This window comes from Aythya marila (assembly GCF_965140915.1).
Source record: "Aythya marila genome assembly, chromosome: 4".
In the NCBI taxonomy this organism is placed as follows: Eukaryota; Metazoa; Chordata; class Aves; order Anseriformes; family Anatidae; genus Aythya; species Aythya marila.
Genome location: NC_139045.1, coordinates 68,223,258 through 68,239,790, shown reverse-complemented (window position 1 = coordinate 68,239,790; position 16,533 = coordinate 68,223,258). Strand labels below are relative to the sequence as shown.

The following is a 16,533-nucleotide window of genomic DNA, read 5'->3' as shown; positions in this document are numbered from 1 at the left end:
CTTTAGTCAGTTTTTCATCGCTGAACAAAAGCTTTGTCCAAAGCATGAGGACGCGTGCATGTCAGACACCTGGAATATAACTTCCTTAGCAGCCAGATTTCCAAGCTCCATCGGCTTAATGCACTCCTCCCTTCCAGAAGGGCAGCATACGTGGGAAAGCTCTTTTGTTGGGAGCATGTAACCCATGTCACGTTGCTGTGGGCCCTGAAAAGACAATACTTCAGAGCACAGGCATTTACAATAGCTATTGCAGCACGTTGTGTGGGGCGAGTCACAGGTCCTGACATCTGCTGAACAGCGAGAGATGGGGAAAAGGTGAGGGAAGAGCAGCACCACAGGACAAAGCTCTGAACCTTCTGATTCCATCAGAACAACTCAACAAAACCACAGAATTAATTTTTTTTAGTTCCGTGGGTCCGGTTCTTTAAAGACTTTGCTAAACAAGCTCCGGAAAAAAAAAAAAATACAGCAACTTAAAGACACAAACCCCATCACATGCTTTGCTCCTCAGCTGGAAGCCTGAAAGTTCAGGCAAAAAGGGTTTGAGCTGGCTGTGGCAACACCATTCATTCACCTGATGGCTGCAAATGGGATCCTCCAGGAGGCAGAAGCAGCCAGGAGGCGAGCAGCTACCTGAACAGTGGTGCCTGCCTGCTCCCAAAGGCAATTCAGCCTCTTACGACATTACCTGCAAATGTATCTTTATTGCAATTCATCTGAAAACCTCTTTTCACCAACTAGATGGCGTATAAAGTCCTTTGCTTGATGGGAAATTAACAACATGGAGGTTAAGTTCTGCTAGTAAGACCAGGTGGTTCCCCAAACTAGTGTAGCAGCCACGGATCAGGATGGTTTGGGTATAATCTGCACTCATCCTAGCGATGGCAGCTGTTTATAGACCGATTACAACAATGATTTCTGTACCAGGTCAGCAAGACCCATCCAGTTCAGCAATCTCTGGGCAACAGCAGCCAAAACTGGATGTCAAGGAGAAGCATTAAACTGACAGAGGAGAGCAGTGTGTTGTTCTGTGCTGCAAATTAAGCCTGTCGCTCACAGAGGCGATCCCACCCTCCCTGAGCTGGCATCAGGGCATGCCTGTGACAGGCAACTGGCTGAAAAAGCCAACTTCTGCCTTCCCTGCCACGTCAGGAGGCAGCAGGACCACCAGCAGCAGGGCTGGATTAAGCTCACGATGGCAGCCCAGCAGCAGGACACACAGCAGGTGATCCTTCTGGGGGAGCAGCCTCACGTCCTCAGCCTCCAGCGGGCACCTGGGGATTTCCTGAGCCAGCGGCTGCTCCGTAACCTTCCACTGGGATGGATTGATGCAGTTATGTCTTTGTGCTGCACAACGGTACAACCTGTGATGGCAATTTGCGATTTGGAAAAGGCAGCTCATAATAAAAATAAACACCAAGTATTGTTTTGCTGCACTATTATTTCAGTGATCTTTCAGTTCTGCTTCAAAACCTCCAAATTTATCAGCAACTGGTGGCTGCACGCTTCTTATTAACCCTGCCACTCGGTAGCACGAGGAACCAGACAGAACTTTGAGACCATCATCTATACACTCTCCAAACTCAAAATAACCCTGATGGGGGAAATTAATGTGATGTAATCATGAATGTAATTGTGCTCCTGGCAAGCTCATCCACGCTTCTTTCATGAGAACCGATGATCTATAAGAATTTAACTTCGGAGGCACCTGCTCTGATTTATCAGCTAATGCTGCGCGTCATAATGCTTCCATCAAAATACAGATATATTTAATCAAACCCTGTATTTATATACAGGTGCCTGCTTCATACACACAATGGTGCAATGTAACAACGTTTGCCAGGCAAGATTTTGGGTTTAAGGCCTGCCCAAAGCACTACACAGAGCTCAGGACATTACCTTCTGCACACATGGGAACACACTTTGACTCTCCCTCCGATCAGCACCATAAAGCTGTATATAAAAAACTGTATATGTGGGGCTGTATTACCCATTTTGGAAAAGGAAGGTTTGTTTTCTTCTGCTAGAAGGTGCTTGCTGTGAAGATGCTGCAGCGCTGGGCACCGCCATGTCCATTTGCTGTCTTCAGGAATGTACACAGGATGATTTCTACTCCTTGTGATCTGCCCCTTCCCCCCTTCTTGAAGAAAAACTGACCAAAACTCACCGAGAATAATAAAATCAGCTTGGCAGAGGCAGGAGATAACTGTCCCTCCAGATCCAGCCTCACCACGTTCACCAGCCAAACAAGTTGCCAGCCTGGGGACAGCAACACGTGGCCTGCCCATTTCGAGGAACGCTACAGCAGATGCTTTTTGTTCATTTCCTCACTAACTATTAAGAGCTGTGCTTTAATACCATCCAGTTTCATGAGCTATTTTCAAAGGCTTTGCCATCGACAGGGCAAGATCTTGACCGCACATAGCTCCTCGCAGCCAGGTGAGAGGAGTGGAATTGCTTTGTCCGATGCCCCAAGTGTCAGCCCTGGTGCTCCTGTTCAGGGCTCCCCTGCTTCAGACAAGCACGGACGCAGAGAAGCAACACTTCCTCCTGCAGTCCTGCACGAGCTGCAGGGACAAGTCCAACACGAAGAGCAGAGGGCAAATGACTCACTGCCTTCATGCCGTGGTAAATCTCAGTGCAATCTCAAGAGGGCCATACCTCGCTTTTTCAAGACTTGGTTTCAATTAATGCAAAGAAACAAGATTACACCGTGTCTTTTTAAGATGCTCCGGTCCCCCAGGGGTTCTTGTTTTTGTACTGGGAAAGCTGAATTCCTCTGTATAGCTGTCAGGTTTGACTGACTGGAAAATATCCTTGCAGAAAGTCATGATTACCGATGCACTTGCTATTTACATCGCTCACTGAAAGCTTACTGATACAATGCGTGGGCTAGGAACAATAAAAATACATATATATTATCTGTTGTACCATTAGAAACTGCTTAAATTTGAGTGCCATTCTGACTGACATCCCTTCAATTATTAAAATATCTCCTAGAACACCACCTGTCCTTTGGACAGATTTCTTTCCTCCCTACTTTTTCCTTAGGGTGGGTTCCTGTTTCGCAGCTCTGAGATGCAAACCTGACCCACAACCAGGACTGCCATCAGATGGACGGGTCCTTAGGGAGTGTCGCTATAACAGAGCACATCCAAGGTGTGAGCAGGGTATCATCTTGAGGCTAAAATCAGAGAGAAAGGAGTTTTATGCATGAACTGCTGATAAACACTTCACATCATGTACCCGTAGATGCTATGAGGCGCTCCAGTTAGTGCCAGCTCTGGCTACCCTCATCCAGGAAACAAGGGCCCTATAAAATAAAAACCATTTCCCTGCCCTCTGGCTCACATCCTACGTGAGGGCCAGGGCCAGGAGGAGGACGTGAGCAGCCACCTCCTCCCCGTCGAGCTTCTGGGAGAGACCCAGGCGTGCCTGGGCCGGGAGCATCGCGGCTGGGCTGACTCAAAGGCGCTGGGGCTGGAGGGATCCACCTCCAAAATCAACAGGCAGTGCTCCACAGCTGGCAGGGCAGGGCTGCGGCAGGGGACGAGGCTGCTTCAAGGAGCAGCTGCTGCAGGGACCGGCGATGGCTGCGAGTCATTAAGCTTTACAAGATGCTTGGTGGGGTTTCGTGTAGTTTTGGTAAAGTGGAGTGAAGAACAGTATGATCGGTATTATCAGCTCGTAAATCAGCTGGAGGAGAGGGCTGGTAGAGGAAAAAAGTTACAGGAGTCCTTCACACCAATATGTTGGGTAACTAGAACCGTGCACACTTCATCTGCTTTGGTAAACATCTTTTTTTTTTGTACATCCAAGGCACCTGCACTGTTTCCCAAGTTCACACCCAGGAATAAAATCTGGTGTAAAGGGACAGCCTAACTCCAGGAGGTACAGCAAGCAGCAGCAGTTACAAGTTCTAGTTGTACAGTCCCAAGACACACCTCGCAGTCTACCTATTTTGACCTTGAGACAGCAGAGAAAAAAAATGTAGCACAGCAAATACTGCACAGCACAGGTACAACACAGAACTGAAAGCAAGAACAGAAATTGGACAATGGATGGATCCCACTTCTGTCCCTGCATCTGCTGCACCCGCCGTACTGTGCTGCTTAAACACACCAAGGCAGAGCAGAGGGAAGAAGAGGCAGCTCCGTGCTCAGGTTATAAACATGTCTGGGAGCAAAAAGAAGGAATATGCAGGTTGGATGCTGACAGGAATGACAGAGCAGAAGGAATGGAAGAAATAGAAGAGAATATCTGGAAAGAGGATGGAAAAAAAATAAAGACAGGGAGAAAGAAGCACAGCTGGGGCAAAATATTATTATTATTTTTTTTTTTTAATAAAAGAAAAAATAAGCCATTAGGGAAGGGCAGAATTTAGCACGGAGTTGTTTTCTGGAGGGATCTGTCAGCTGATTTTCCCTGCCGTGGCCACGGCACTGCATTCTGCAGCCCAGGCCTGCATCTGCAAGCAGTTCCTCTCATCTCCAGCTGACCACGTGGCCGTGAGGCAGGGCTGCAGTTTACTCATATTACAATTAAACTACAGGAAAGCATGTCGGCATGCAAGGGAAGTGCTGGCCGAGCTGCTACGTAACTGTGGCCACAGAACAGACTTTAAAAAAAACAAAAACAAAACAAAACACGAAAAGCCCCAGTGAGTTTGGGCTTGTTGTGGCACCAAAGCAACCAACAACCACTTTCTGCACGTTCAGAAGCAGGCGGATGGCTTCAAGTCATCTGTGCTCACACAGCCCTGCCTTCGTTGGATCCATGAATCCATGAAACCCAAAATGCCACAAGCTAGCGAAAAAAGGACAAAAATGACCCAAAAAGACAGCTTGTCCTGCTGCCTTGATGAGTGCCAGCACGAGGACGGGCACCTTCAGCATGCTGCATCCTCAGGGCAGTGCATCCCAGGAGGTTTCCTACAGCTAAACCCCACCTGCAGACAAACCCTGACAAGATCCAGCAGACATTGAAACAGTCCCTGAAAGCCTGCAGACACGGGGCCTCTAAAATTCACATCTTAAGGACTAAAACGTCCGCACAGCACCGAGCACCCTGCACCAGGGGCAGCTCTGGCCATGACCTGCACCAGCAGGGAAGCAGACCAAGGGGAAAAATGTCTCTGGAGGTACCAATGTGCAATACAAATCACAAGGCTGAAGCTAACTGTTTGCTAAGTACGCCTGAAGTACACCAAATAATCCGTTGTGGCACGCTGTTCCCTGAAAATCACCTGCCTCCATCACAGCACACCTCTAGGAAACAGGCGCTGCAGTCGAGTTCGTTACCAGGAGCAGTACAGTTAACCACTCACAGCATTAATTAGCCAAAAACTAATTATCAGGGGCGTTTAAAAAATAGCATACTTAACATAATAAAAAACAAAGCAACATTATACCCATTAGATTTCAGTTGACAAAAAAAAAACAGCACTTAAGTGATTTGGTGCAGAATGAATAATTGCCAGATACTCTTAATTAAGCACAGCCATTCTCACGTCAGCCATACATCTTTTAATTTGCTTTATTCTCAAGACTTACCTATGTTTTTCTAGTTCGTTGTGTGATGACCTATTAAAAAAAAAAAAGAAAAGAGATATTAGAGAACAGGATAAATACCAAGACTTCAGAAGATTAAGAAGCCAACGCCTGCAAATGCTGCAGAAGAGCTCTAAAATCTATCCTTATAGGTGTTATGAAACAGCTCTGCTGTGAAATTGGCTCACTTTTACAGCCCTTAGATACTTCAAGGTACCACCTTCATTTCCATGAGTAAACCGTGGGTTTGTGGGGAATTATAATGAATTTGCATACATAAAGTTTTCAATAGATTCAGAGACTGAGTTGGACACAAAAAAAAAAGATCAGGTTAGTAATAAAAACAGCCCACAAGATCTTTATCTGCAAAGAAAGATTATGAGGGGGCAGAAAGCGTTAGAAGATCTAACTGGCAATGGGTAAGAGGAAGAAGCCCCCAGAAAGCTGGCTTCCAAGCCCAAGGAGAAGCAGAGAGAAAAATCAGCACAGAACCACTGCCGTTGCTGCTGACATCTTTATGACAACACAGAGGAATCCTCTCAATTCTTCCGAGCCTACAAACAGAAGAAAAATCACAGTCTCTGAGCTGACAACCTCAGCACACAATTCTCTTCCAGGCTACCAGGATTCAAGATTTGAGCTCCCCAGCCCGTTACTTTCGTCCAGCTAACTCCACTTCCAGTACATAAGGATCTGAAGACACGGCAAGGCAGCTCTCCTACATCGTGCCATGACCCCCTGCCTGCCCCAGGCGTTATGTGCTGACAGAGGTGGTCGTGCTGAGGCCCGGGGTGCAGGCACTCAGTCCGTTCTTACCCGCAGGGTGTGAAATCCCTCCTGTGAAATCCCTCCTGCTCAGCCACAGGCTGCTCTGCCTCCCCCTGCACGCACGCGGCTGCCGCAGCAAACCTCGATGCTCTACGAGCAAGAGGAACAAAGCAAGGAGAGCTCACGTGAAGGAGTAACCACCAAACAAGCCCAGCACAGCGCCACATCCCGCAATGAATTAAGTGGACGGCCCCTCCGCAGGTGAAACAGAACTCAAACGTGTCCAAGGTTCAGCACTGATGCTAATCTGCTTTTGCTGGAAAGCATCCCGGCGTTGTTGCTAAGACATCAACTAGGTCAACCATTACCTGGTGTCATTTTCTGAGTAGCCTGGGAGTTATTTTTTAACCTGCTGCATCAGGTGAGCCACGGCCAGGTAACACTCGTGTTCCTCCAGTGCCAGGCAAGTGGTGCTGAGCGATGTGGCCAGGCTGAAAGAGGTTTCAAGATGTTCTGCGCTGCACCGACAGGTGAAGGTGAACCAGGTTTATTGCAGTTTACTGTCTTTGCCATACGACCACAATAAGGGGTGCTGTTTTTATTTTCCACTCCTACGTCCCCTGAGATAGATCAAACTTCTGCTCCACAACAAGTGAACGCCGCTGTGCCAAACCAGCAAAAACACCACAGAAAACACAGGTTCAGTCTGGAACCGCTGCCCCCAAACACAAAGCCACGCAGGTGATGTTCACAGGGGACTCCCAAAGAGAGGCAAAACGTAGGCAAACCTAAAATGGTCTTCATGGAGGGACCTCCCTCACTTTTTGAGGATTACACACGAGCTCTCCACAGCCAAGCCCGATCCCCTGATCACACCTGACTTTGGTGACACCAGCAGGAGAAGCACTCTCTCCTGAAGCCAGATGCACTCCCTCCTTGCACCAGGCACAAACAAGGGGCTACGAAGCAGTGTGCAAGCACAGGCACCAGCTGCACGCTGCAGGTAGCGCCGGGAGGCTGAGCACCAGCTGATTAACACGCTGGCTGATTAACATGCTGGCTCTCGGGCCCAGCCCCGGAACCAAAACTGAGCACGCTGACATTTACCTGACAGCTGCTGCAGCTACAGAGCAGGCTGAATGCCCTGCAACCTGACAGGTCGGCTCCAACAATTAATTAGAAAGCACAATAGTGTGGTTGGTTGCTTTGGGAGGGGGCTGGGGGAGAGATGAACACCAAAATACCACGTACTTCCTCTTTCTTCTGCATATCAGGAGAATATCCATCTCCTTTTAATGCTACCTGAAGTGAGGGAAAAGGAAGTGAGCACTGGTCTGCAGGTGAGCACTGCCTCGATTTCAAAATGGAGCCTTACTATTTTGGTAATAGGGAGTGGGCCAAGACTAAGATATATAAATACATATCTATATAGAGGAAACAGGTCTGTGACTGCATTTTTTGGATAAACGGTCTGCAGAACTCCTCAGAAGTAGCTGCAAGAGCAGAAAGACTCTTGGTGTTCAGGTTAAGTCCATTACATTGGGTTCTCCAACCAAGATCCTGGGGAGCTGGGGTAGCACCGGTACCTGAGAGGTGTCAGTGAAAGAATTCAGCTAAAAAAAGGGAACAAAATGTAAAAAAATCATAAACAAAAAGGATTCAGCAAGAGAGCAGGAGTGGCACTGCTCATTGCTATGCTGCTGATTTGCAGCGATGGCACTGCTGACCCGGGGCACCCCCAGCACCCGTGCAGCACACGCCAAGCAGTAACCAGCTAGGAAGCAGCAGTTGTGTTCCCTTGGAGAATAAACTGTCAAACGAAGGCTTGGAAAAAGGGGGAAGAACCAAGTAAATTCCTGTTTTGTTTCTGCAAGATGCTGCACCAGGAGTGCTTCCCCAGCTTGGTTTCAGAGCCCCGCTCCCCTCCGCAGCCTTCCTCCCCGAACCCATGCCAGGCTGCAGGTCACCGAGACGCTCCCAGTTCCCAAAGCCTCCTGCAGCACTAGGGCAAGCAGAGCCAGCCACTGCTGTGCCAAAAATGCAGGCAAAAAAAAAATCCTGCGTGCACCGGGGCTTTCAGGTAGAGGCAGGGCTGGGCAGGCACCGCACAAGCCCCGTGCAGAGGGCAGCACAAAGTCACGCAACCCGGCGGCGGCGGAGGACACAACCCCACCTCAGGCAGCACTCGCAGGACTGCGAGAGCAACAGGCGGTGTAAGAACTGCTCTGCCTGCATTTCACCTGCCGGCCAGGCCAAGGAAGCAAGGACAGAGAAAGAAGTTGTATGGGATGCTGCATGTTAAGCTTCTGTATCCAATTCCCACTCCTGATGTGCCGTGGTGTGAGCACACAGCTCATGAACCTCATCATCTCACCGCTGTCCTGGATGCCACCTCCACACAGCTCTTCCCTGGACGGATCCTGATCTGCTTCCAGGGCATTCCTTGTCCTCACCCATGACCTGCCATGGGACGCACACCAAAATACCAGGGCCTGCAGCACGTGGGGCCAGGAGGAGCGTAAGACCGAAGCACACGCAGGCGGCCCGCCTCCGCAAGCTGCTCCCGGGGTGTTTTTCCATTCGGTTTCATCCGGGTGCACCGCTCACCGCTACGGGATTAATCCACCAGAAATGGCTCCTGCATTCTCCTCACAGCACACGCGGCACGCTCCTCGTGCACGGCTCTGGCTCCCGATGCAAGCTGGCGCTGCCACATGCTCGCAGCAGCGAGCTCAGAGGCACTTCCCAAACATCAATGATTTTTTTTTCCTCCCTCGATTACTTGAAGGTTGCGAGTCCTCGGCGGTGACAGAGCAGTTGGTGAGATTTCACGTATCAGGACTAAAATGCAGCAGTTTTAAAAACAAACTCGGTGGTGCAGGTTGCTGCCCCTCTGCCGAGGGTTTCAGGGAAGCAGACCCAGGGGGACCCGTCCCATTCAGAAAGCCAGGCAAAGAAAAAAAAAAAAAAAAGCAGAGAAGTCATCTCCACAGCCTGGCTCACGGTGTTTTATTCTCAGCCTTCCACAAAATAATAATAAAAAAAGAAGATCAGGCTCTGGTCCCTCAGCTGCTTTGCGTGGGCATGGAATAACATCTGCAGGGAGCAGGGGGCTTGCTCTGCGGGGCACGGGCTGCCTCTCGCCGCGAGCCAACACTAACAGAGGAATTCGGACACGAAGCTCTGTTTTCGTTTGAAAAACCAAACGCAGCTTTCATCCTCTTTTGCCCATAACCCTTCACCAGAGCACGGCACCGAGTACGGGTCTATTTATGTAACACTCCAACGAAAACACCGATTTTGATAGATCCGGGAGATATATTTATAAACGGGCGCTTATTTTGCTTTCCTTCCCTACAGCAGCTCCTCAATTAACACGCCGAGCGCCGCTGACGTCCAATTCCTTTCTCTGCAAGTCAATTTACCCGTGACCTCAGTAGACTGGCATCTAACGCCACAATTTCGCTTTTCGTTTTACCTTCTTTCTGACCCTTTCACGGCAGGGACGCTCGGGGGCTGGCGCCCAGCCTGTAGGGGTTTGGTGGTGGAAATCCTCCCGGCCCAGGGCTGCAAAGGGTCCAAGCAGCAAGCACCGAGCCCTCCGGATCCTCCATGTGCTCTGGCACGGCCACGAAGGGTGCTGCCCACAGGGAGATCACTTCAAATCCTCTCTTCTTCCCTCTATCTCTTCTTTTCTATCAGCACTCAAACATTTGGGCTTGCTAAATGCTAACACCGTTTCCACGGCACAACCCCGCGAAACTCAGCTGTTTGTTTTATGCCTTTTCTTTAATTCCAGCCAGACGTTAACAAGAGTTATTAGACTGCATTGCACTGCTTTAGGAGCTCCAGCTCCTGCTCCGCGAAGAGGAGACATTTATTACCCTGCGGTCAAGTGCATGATAAGTATTTGTGTAACAAGATGTGACCTAGGTTTACCTTTCCTCCCCAAAAACATCAATTACAGACTTCTGCTTTTCTCAAATCTCCTGTCCTCCTTGCAAAACAAGCAGGCAGTTTCATTCGCCAGAGGATTTTGGTCAAAGCTACTGGAGGAGAACAAGGCTGAATCTCAGCAGAGGACACCGTAAAACAACAAACTGGAGAGAGAAAACAAAGCAGCTTGGCTTGTGTGACATGGGAAAGGGCACGTTGTAGGAAAGCCGGTGAGAAGAAAACACAAAATCAAGTAATTTAACGTAGAAGTGAAAAAAGATGGCTAAATATGATGCCTGAGAGCCACTAGTCATGCTGGGAACGCTCTGCTTAGCAATAAACACTTCCAAATTTGATCTGAAGCTATCAGTGGGCAAAGCAAAGCGGTCAAATTCCTGTAATGGACAGAAGGCTTACAGGTTTGGGTTGATTAAATGCAGTTATGCTGCTGTTTTTCCCCACCGTGACCCCAAACCTGCCAAACCTCCTCATTTGATCGCAATCGAGGGGCTGCCCCCCTCCATCCGATGCTTTTCCCTCCTTCCCTTCTCCCATTTTGCAGGCATGAGGAGGAAGATGCTTTTCACGCCTTAACAGACACACACATACGTATGCTTAGCTCACGAGGCACAAAAAACATGCCTTTTAAATATATATCTTGTATACACAGCCTGATCAGGTGATGTAAGCGCGGGGAGCCGAGGATGCTGCAAGCAGCAGGATGGAAAAGCCGATGACGAAAACAACAACAAAACCCCTGCAGGTCTGAAACGCGCAGCTCCCTGCTCCGCTCCTTCCCCTCCAACCTGAAGCACAGACCTTGGTGTAAGAAAAAGAAGAACGCAGGAACTAGGCATGAGCTCCAGACACGCAGGCACAACATGGACAAACACTTCGCATCACCTACGGCCACTCCTCATCCTCTGAACTTCAGCCACTCGTCTGCCTCTGCTAATCTCTGAGTTGCTCAGAGATAAGCAAACTGCATTACCAAAAATCCAGGCTCTAGCCCAAAGCTCAGACCCCACAGCTCCAAATAACAACAATGAGCAGCGATGCTGGTGCACGTCATGCGTTTTAGGCTGGATGTTCACACGTAAGGGTAATTTTTCCCCCCTCAAATTTAAGCTCGAAGGCACAGCTGCGGTCGCTAGAAGCGGGTACAGCACCGGGAGGCACAATGCAGAGGTGCCCACACAGCTCAGCCCCTGAAGGAGCAGGATGCTGCATTAAAGCACTGCAGCTCCGCTCCACGAGGAGCCTCAGCCCGTCCCAGAGCACAAACAAGTCGCTGCTGATCGCTGCAGCCAGAAGAACTGAAAGTGCAAGTAAAGGCGTGCGCTGCATGCCGCTGGATGGCATTTCTGAAGGTTACCGCTGCTGCACGGCGAGGGACGGAGCAAAGTCTGAGCAGGTAAATGCAAACCTCTAGTCAGGAAACAAATGCAGGATGCAAACTGCAAGCAGGCACGCATGTCTCCTTCGATAATGCCAGCAAACCTGCAAGCGGCAACCTTTTAATTCTGCTGTATTTGATAGATTACAAATCCTCTCCTAAAAACTCCTGAAAGCAGCTTACAGTTCAGACAAATAACTAGTTTGCAGTGGGTGACAAGTGACCGAAGAAAGGAAATGATGGAATAATAGCTCTGTAAGTCACACAGATTTCCTGAATACCAGAGACAGAAATCTGCAACTGTGAGCTCTTCTAAAGGCAGCAAGCATCCCTCGTGACAAAACAATTACAAATCTTCAGGGGCTGTGTCTCAGGGCAGTCCTGCTTCCTTTCTAAAAACACTTTCTTTTCAAAATGAACTGACGACTTCTCCATACCCCAAAATGAGACAGAGAATTTGACTAGAGCCCCAACCTGTCAGACTGCAGCAATGCAAACCCCAGAAGCGTTCGCCTGGCTTGCAGCAGGGGAACAATTCGCTTCCCCTGTGGCCACAGCAAGACAGGGCTCAGCCACAGCAGGCAGAGCAGAGCCTCACGGGCTTGCGGCTTTGTCACGGAGGGAGCCCCTCAGCTTTTGATTTCAGTTTGTCTCTGGCACCCCACGACCCTTCGGGGCCCCATGGGATCCCCAATGGGGGAATGAGAGCGGCGGCCAGTTTGGAAAACAAGTCACGTGCAAGCCGAGTTCATTTTAGGCTATCCTAGAGGAGCCACCGTCCGCCGTGCCATAGGGCCACGCAGGCCCAGCCGGGCACTGCCTTGAGACCAAGGCAGCCCTGGAAGAGCGAAGCAGAGCAGGCAGAGCACAGGGCTGGAGGAGTTCCCAGGCGGGGGCCGGCGCTGTCCCTGTAAGACAGCCTCCTGCACGTACACAGCCACTGCCGGAGCAGCAAACAAAGCTGCAGAGCCTGCGCACAGCAGCCCTCCGCTAATGCCATCGCAGCACAGGTAGTGGCTGCGGGGAGGAAAACAACGGGCAAGAGAAAAAAAAATGATGATAATAAATCGTGGGATAAGCATGATAAACCACCGCCAGGTCGTGCAGCTCGATGGCGGGGCACGGGGCTGGCTGGGTGGGCTGGGAGAGCTGCAGGAGCCCCGGAGGGGTCAAGTTCACGCCAACACCTCCTGCCCTGGCACCTGGAGGAGAAGCCAGGAGGAGAAATCGCAGCACAGCATTGGGTTTGGGGCTCTGACACCCCAACGGGGGCCACATGTGGGGACGGCGGGCAGGGTGGCGGGGCAAGGCTTGGGAAATAAACATCTTGGGGGGGCGTCAGGGATGGCAAAAAGGGGGTGTCAGGAAGGGGAGCCAGGCAGGGAGAGGCCTGGATGGCAGCGCTGAGGGCGGCGGGAGAAGCCGGCGGCGGCGGCAGCGCGGCCAGGAGCGGGTGTACGCGTGGCAGTGTTTATACGGCCCATCAAAACACAGCCAAGCCCAGGCAGGGGAAAAACATGGCGACGGCCGGGACAGGGGGAGCAGGGCCAGGCCGGGGGGCTCGGCACGCAGCTGGGGCAGGGCTGTGGGGTGGCCGGGCCTTACCTGCTGCTGGGGGCTCGCCGCGCCAGGGGGGCCGCCCGGGGCTTCTTGCGGGAGAAGTCGCTGGCGAAGGGCAGCACGGAGGCATAGCCGTGCTCTGCTTCTGGGGACAAAGTCAGCGTTAGCAGCCTATATATGCATTTTCCTCCACACGTTTTATTTTTTTTAATCAAAACATTAAAAATAATGATTTTTTTTTATTATTTTTTTTTTGTTTGGGTGTTATTCTAGCCAAGAAGCGAGGAAAAAAGATAATAATAAAAGGCACCGAGGTGAAAAAAAAAAAAAAAAAACAACACAAAGCGAGTGCCTAAAGAAGGAGGATTTCCCTCATAAAAATAAAAATAAAGCCGGGCGGAGCACGCAATTAAAGGGGAGTGGGGGGGGGAGGCTGAAAGCTGCGCTGCGATCGCTTCCCAGCGCCCCCCGTACCTCGGTCCCTCCGCTCCAGGTACTCGGCCGCCTCCAGGAGAATGAGCAGCGAGTTCAGCTCCATGGCTGGGTGCGCGCAGCCCCCCTCAGCGCCCCTCAGAGCCGAGCCCCTCACGGCCGCCACCGCCCCCCCCCCCCGCCCGCTCCGCGCCGAGCCCCACACGCGGGGACTCCCCGGTTATAAGCGCACCCGCGCAACCTACATTTGACACACGGCTGACGGGCAGCCCCCTCCGCCAATCCCCGCGCCCGCTGCCGGCCAGGGGCGGGACCTGCCCCCTCCGCCGGGCCAATCGGGAGGCAGGGCTGGCCGCCGCGCCCCGCCCCTCCCCGCCCTTTTCCTCTGGCTGGGGCAGGGAATGTTGACAGATCGCCGCGCGCGCCGCGATTGGCTGGCGGCTATGGTAACAATTTAGAAGCCGAAGCTTAGCAACAGCACGTGGTGGCCCGGCCCCCGCGCTCGCTGATTGGCCCGCTCCCTGCATGTTAATGAGACGCCCGGCGCCGATTGGTGCGCCGGGCGGCATGCAAATGAGGGAGGGTGAGGGGACCAATGGGGCGTGGCGCGCGGCGGGGGAGGGGGCGGGGCGTTGCTGTGAGGAAGAGGCAAGGCAGGGAGGGGGCGGGGCCGGCGGCGGCCGCCCCTCACGCGGGGACGGCACCGCCTGACGGGGGAAAACAAGCGGGCGGGAGGAGCGGGGAATAAAGTGGGATAAAACGAAATAAAACCAAACAAAACGAAATAAACCGAAGTAACGTGAAATAAAATGAAGTAAAATTAAATAAAATGACATAAAATGAGGTGAAATGAGGTGAATTTAAATAAAATGAGGTGAAATTGAGCGGAAAAGCTGCTGCTGACGGGAGCCGCCGCCATGGCCGCCTCGTGCCCGGCCGCCCCCCGAGGGAGGGCCGGGGGTGCGGGACGATGGCTCCCCGGAGGGCGGAAGGGGCCGGGCCGCCGCCGCCGCTCCCCGCCCAGCCCCGCTGAGGAGCCGCCAGGCCCGCCCCGGAGCCGCGCTGCGGCTGCGCGGGGCCGTGTGGTGCTGGGGAGTGTCGTGGGGGGGAGGCACAGAATCGGTGATTTTGGGAAAAAATGTCGAAATCGGCTGTTCCAACCGTCCCTAGCACCGGTGTCACCACCGAATCGTGTCCCCAAGCACTGCTCCAAGTTTGCCTTGAATACCCCCACGGACGGGGACTCCGCCACCTCCCTGGGCAGCTCGTCCCAATGCCTGGCTGCTCTGAGGAGAAATTTCTCCAAATTTGCCACCTAATTCTGTCTGATGTTCCAGACGGACCGGGTATAACACCGAATGATGTCGGTGTATAAGCAGAATTAAGGAAAAGCCTCAGAGCGGAGAGTATGGAAATAAACGGAATGACAAAGGTGGCACAAATCGGACGGCAGAGATCTGTGCAAAAACAAAAGTGCCCGGCACGTATATCCATGACCCCTTAGGGCACGCAGGCAAGAGGAAAACAGCAGCACTGCAAAAACATGCAGAGTTAAAAGAATTACTAAAACAGTACACAATAGAAAACCTAACCTGCAGAAAAAGAAAAAGAAAAAAAAAAAAAACGAAAAGCTCCCAGAAATGCAGTCAGAATTCCTGCCAGCTTTCCAGCCCCTGCCATGCCAGCACGTTGAGCTGCCTTTTGTCATCCGCGAACACAGAAGCCACCGACCAGAACAGTCTGACAGTCTGGCCCCTCGCGTGGGCTGTGCTGGGCAGGAAGGAGCTCGGCACCTTTCCTGTGCGCAGCATCCCTCCGCGCTGTTCGCTTGGCAGCCTTATCTCTGAGAGCTGCCGCACAGTTGTTGCCCGAAAATGTTTGCCTTTCATGCGAGCAAGTTTTAAAATAGATAAATTCGAAGCCGTTCCAGGCCCAATGTGCTGGAAGGCTGCCATGGGTCCTCCTGCCGAAGAGCACTGAGGCACACCAGTGGCCCTGTGGGTTTTAACTGAGCAGTCTGAATGGGAGCTGCTCAGCTGATTGCAGGGATGCAGAATTTTTTCCTCTGTTTTATTCCTTGGCAAAAGACATCAATTTGTCCAGCTACAGTTTCCTTTTAAGAGGAGACTAGTGACTCGGACTTAAAATAAGGATTATGCTTTACCTTTTATTTTTTTTCCTAGTCTGTATCTTTATGCCTCAGATATGCAAACCTAAGTAGCTGGTAAATGTTGCTGATCGCATTTTACTGCCATTTGGTCCAGGCCTCCTGGATGAGATGAAACACGAGGCTGTAAGGAAAGCAGCACTGTGGTGTAATTTAAAAGAATTTTACACCTGCTTGGAAAAAACATGACTCCATGAATTACACAACAAAAGAGAATTTGGTGTATAGATTGCAGCAGTAAATAAATAAATAAATAAATAAAAATTGCTCCAAGATTTTCTGCTTGCTGCCTGAACCATTGAAATTGTGCTGCATGTCGATGAGACAGTAAGGTCTTCACTGCACCCATCAAAATTTATGGTAGCTTTGCTGTTGACTCATCTGGAAGTCGATTTAGAAACAATTTCACGTTGTTTTCTGCTGTGAAGTAACATGAAAACGTATATGTACAGGTCTGTGTTGTCCACGCATGAAAGAAAGTTCCCTTTGCCTGACCACCTGCATAGGGCATGCAGTAAAGACAATGCAAAGGTACACAGATATCCTCTCTCTGCTCGCTGCAGCTGCTGGGACACGTTCCCCTGCCTCCCTAAGGGTCAGAAACCCAGCACATCCGACCTCTCCTGGGATGAAAACCATCAGACTCAATAGAATTGCACTTTCTGTTTTTAAATGTGAAGTATTCAGTTTTGAAAACAGTTGTTTTAAGGTGATCCAGCACAATT

At 51.0% G+C, this 16,533-nt stretch overlaps 1 protein-coding gene across 4 annotated transcripts in view; it reads right to left on the bottom strand.

Annotated features, from left to right (window-relative positions):
* MXD4 (MAX dimerization protein 4) overlaps positions 1-13,800 on the bottom strand; it is a 35,507-nt gene extending 21,707 nt beyond the window's left edge. For 2 of the 4 annotated variants that reach the window (XR_014317399.1, XR_014317400.1), the window contains exons 1-3: positions 13,684-13,800; positions 13,255-13,354; positions 5,553-5,582 (exon numbers count right to left, since the gene is read on the bottom strand). Coding sequence is in view for 2 of the 4 variants with exons in the window: in XM_082759287.1 (XP_082615413.1) it covers positions 5,553-5,582; positions 13,255-13,354; positions 13,684-13,747 (194 nt within the window). In the remaining 2 variants the exon portion in view is untranslated. The remainder of the gene's footprint in view (positions 1-5,552; positions 5,583-13,254; positions 13,355-13,683) is intronic. The other 2 variants (XM_082759287.1, XM_082759288.1) reach the window with 2 other exon arrangements.
* Positions 13,801-16,533: the final 2,733 nt, after the last annotated feature.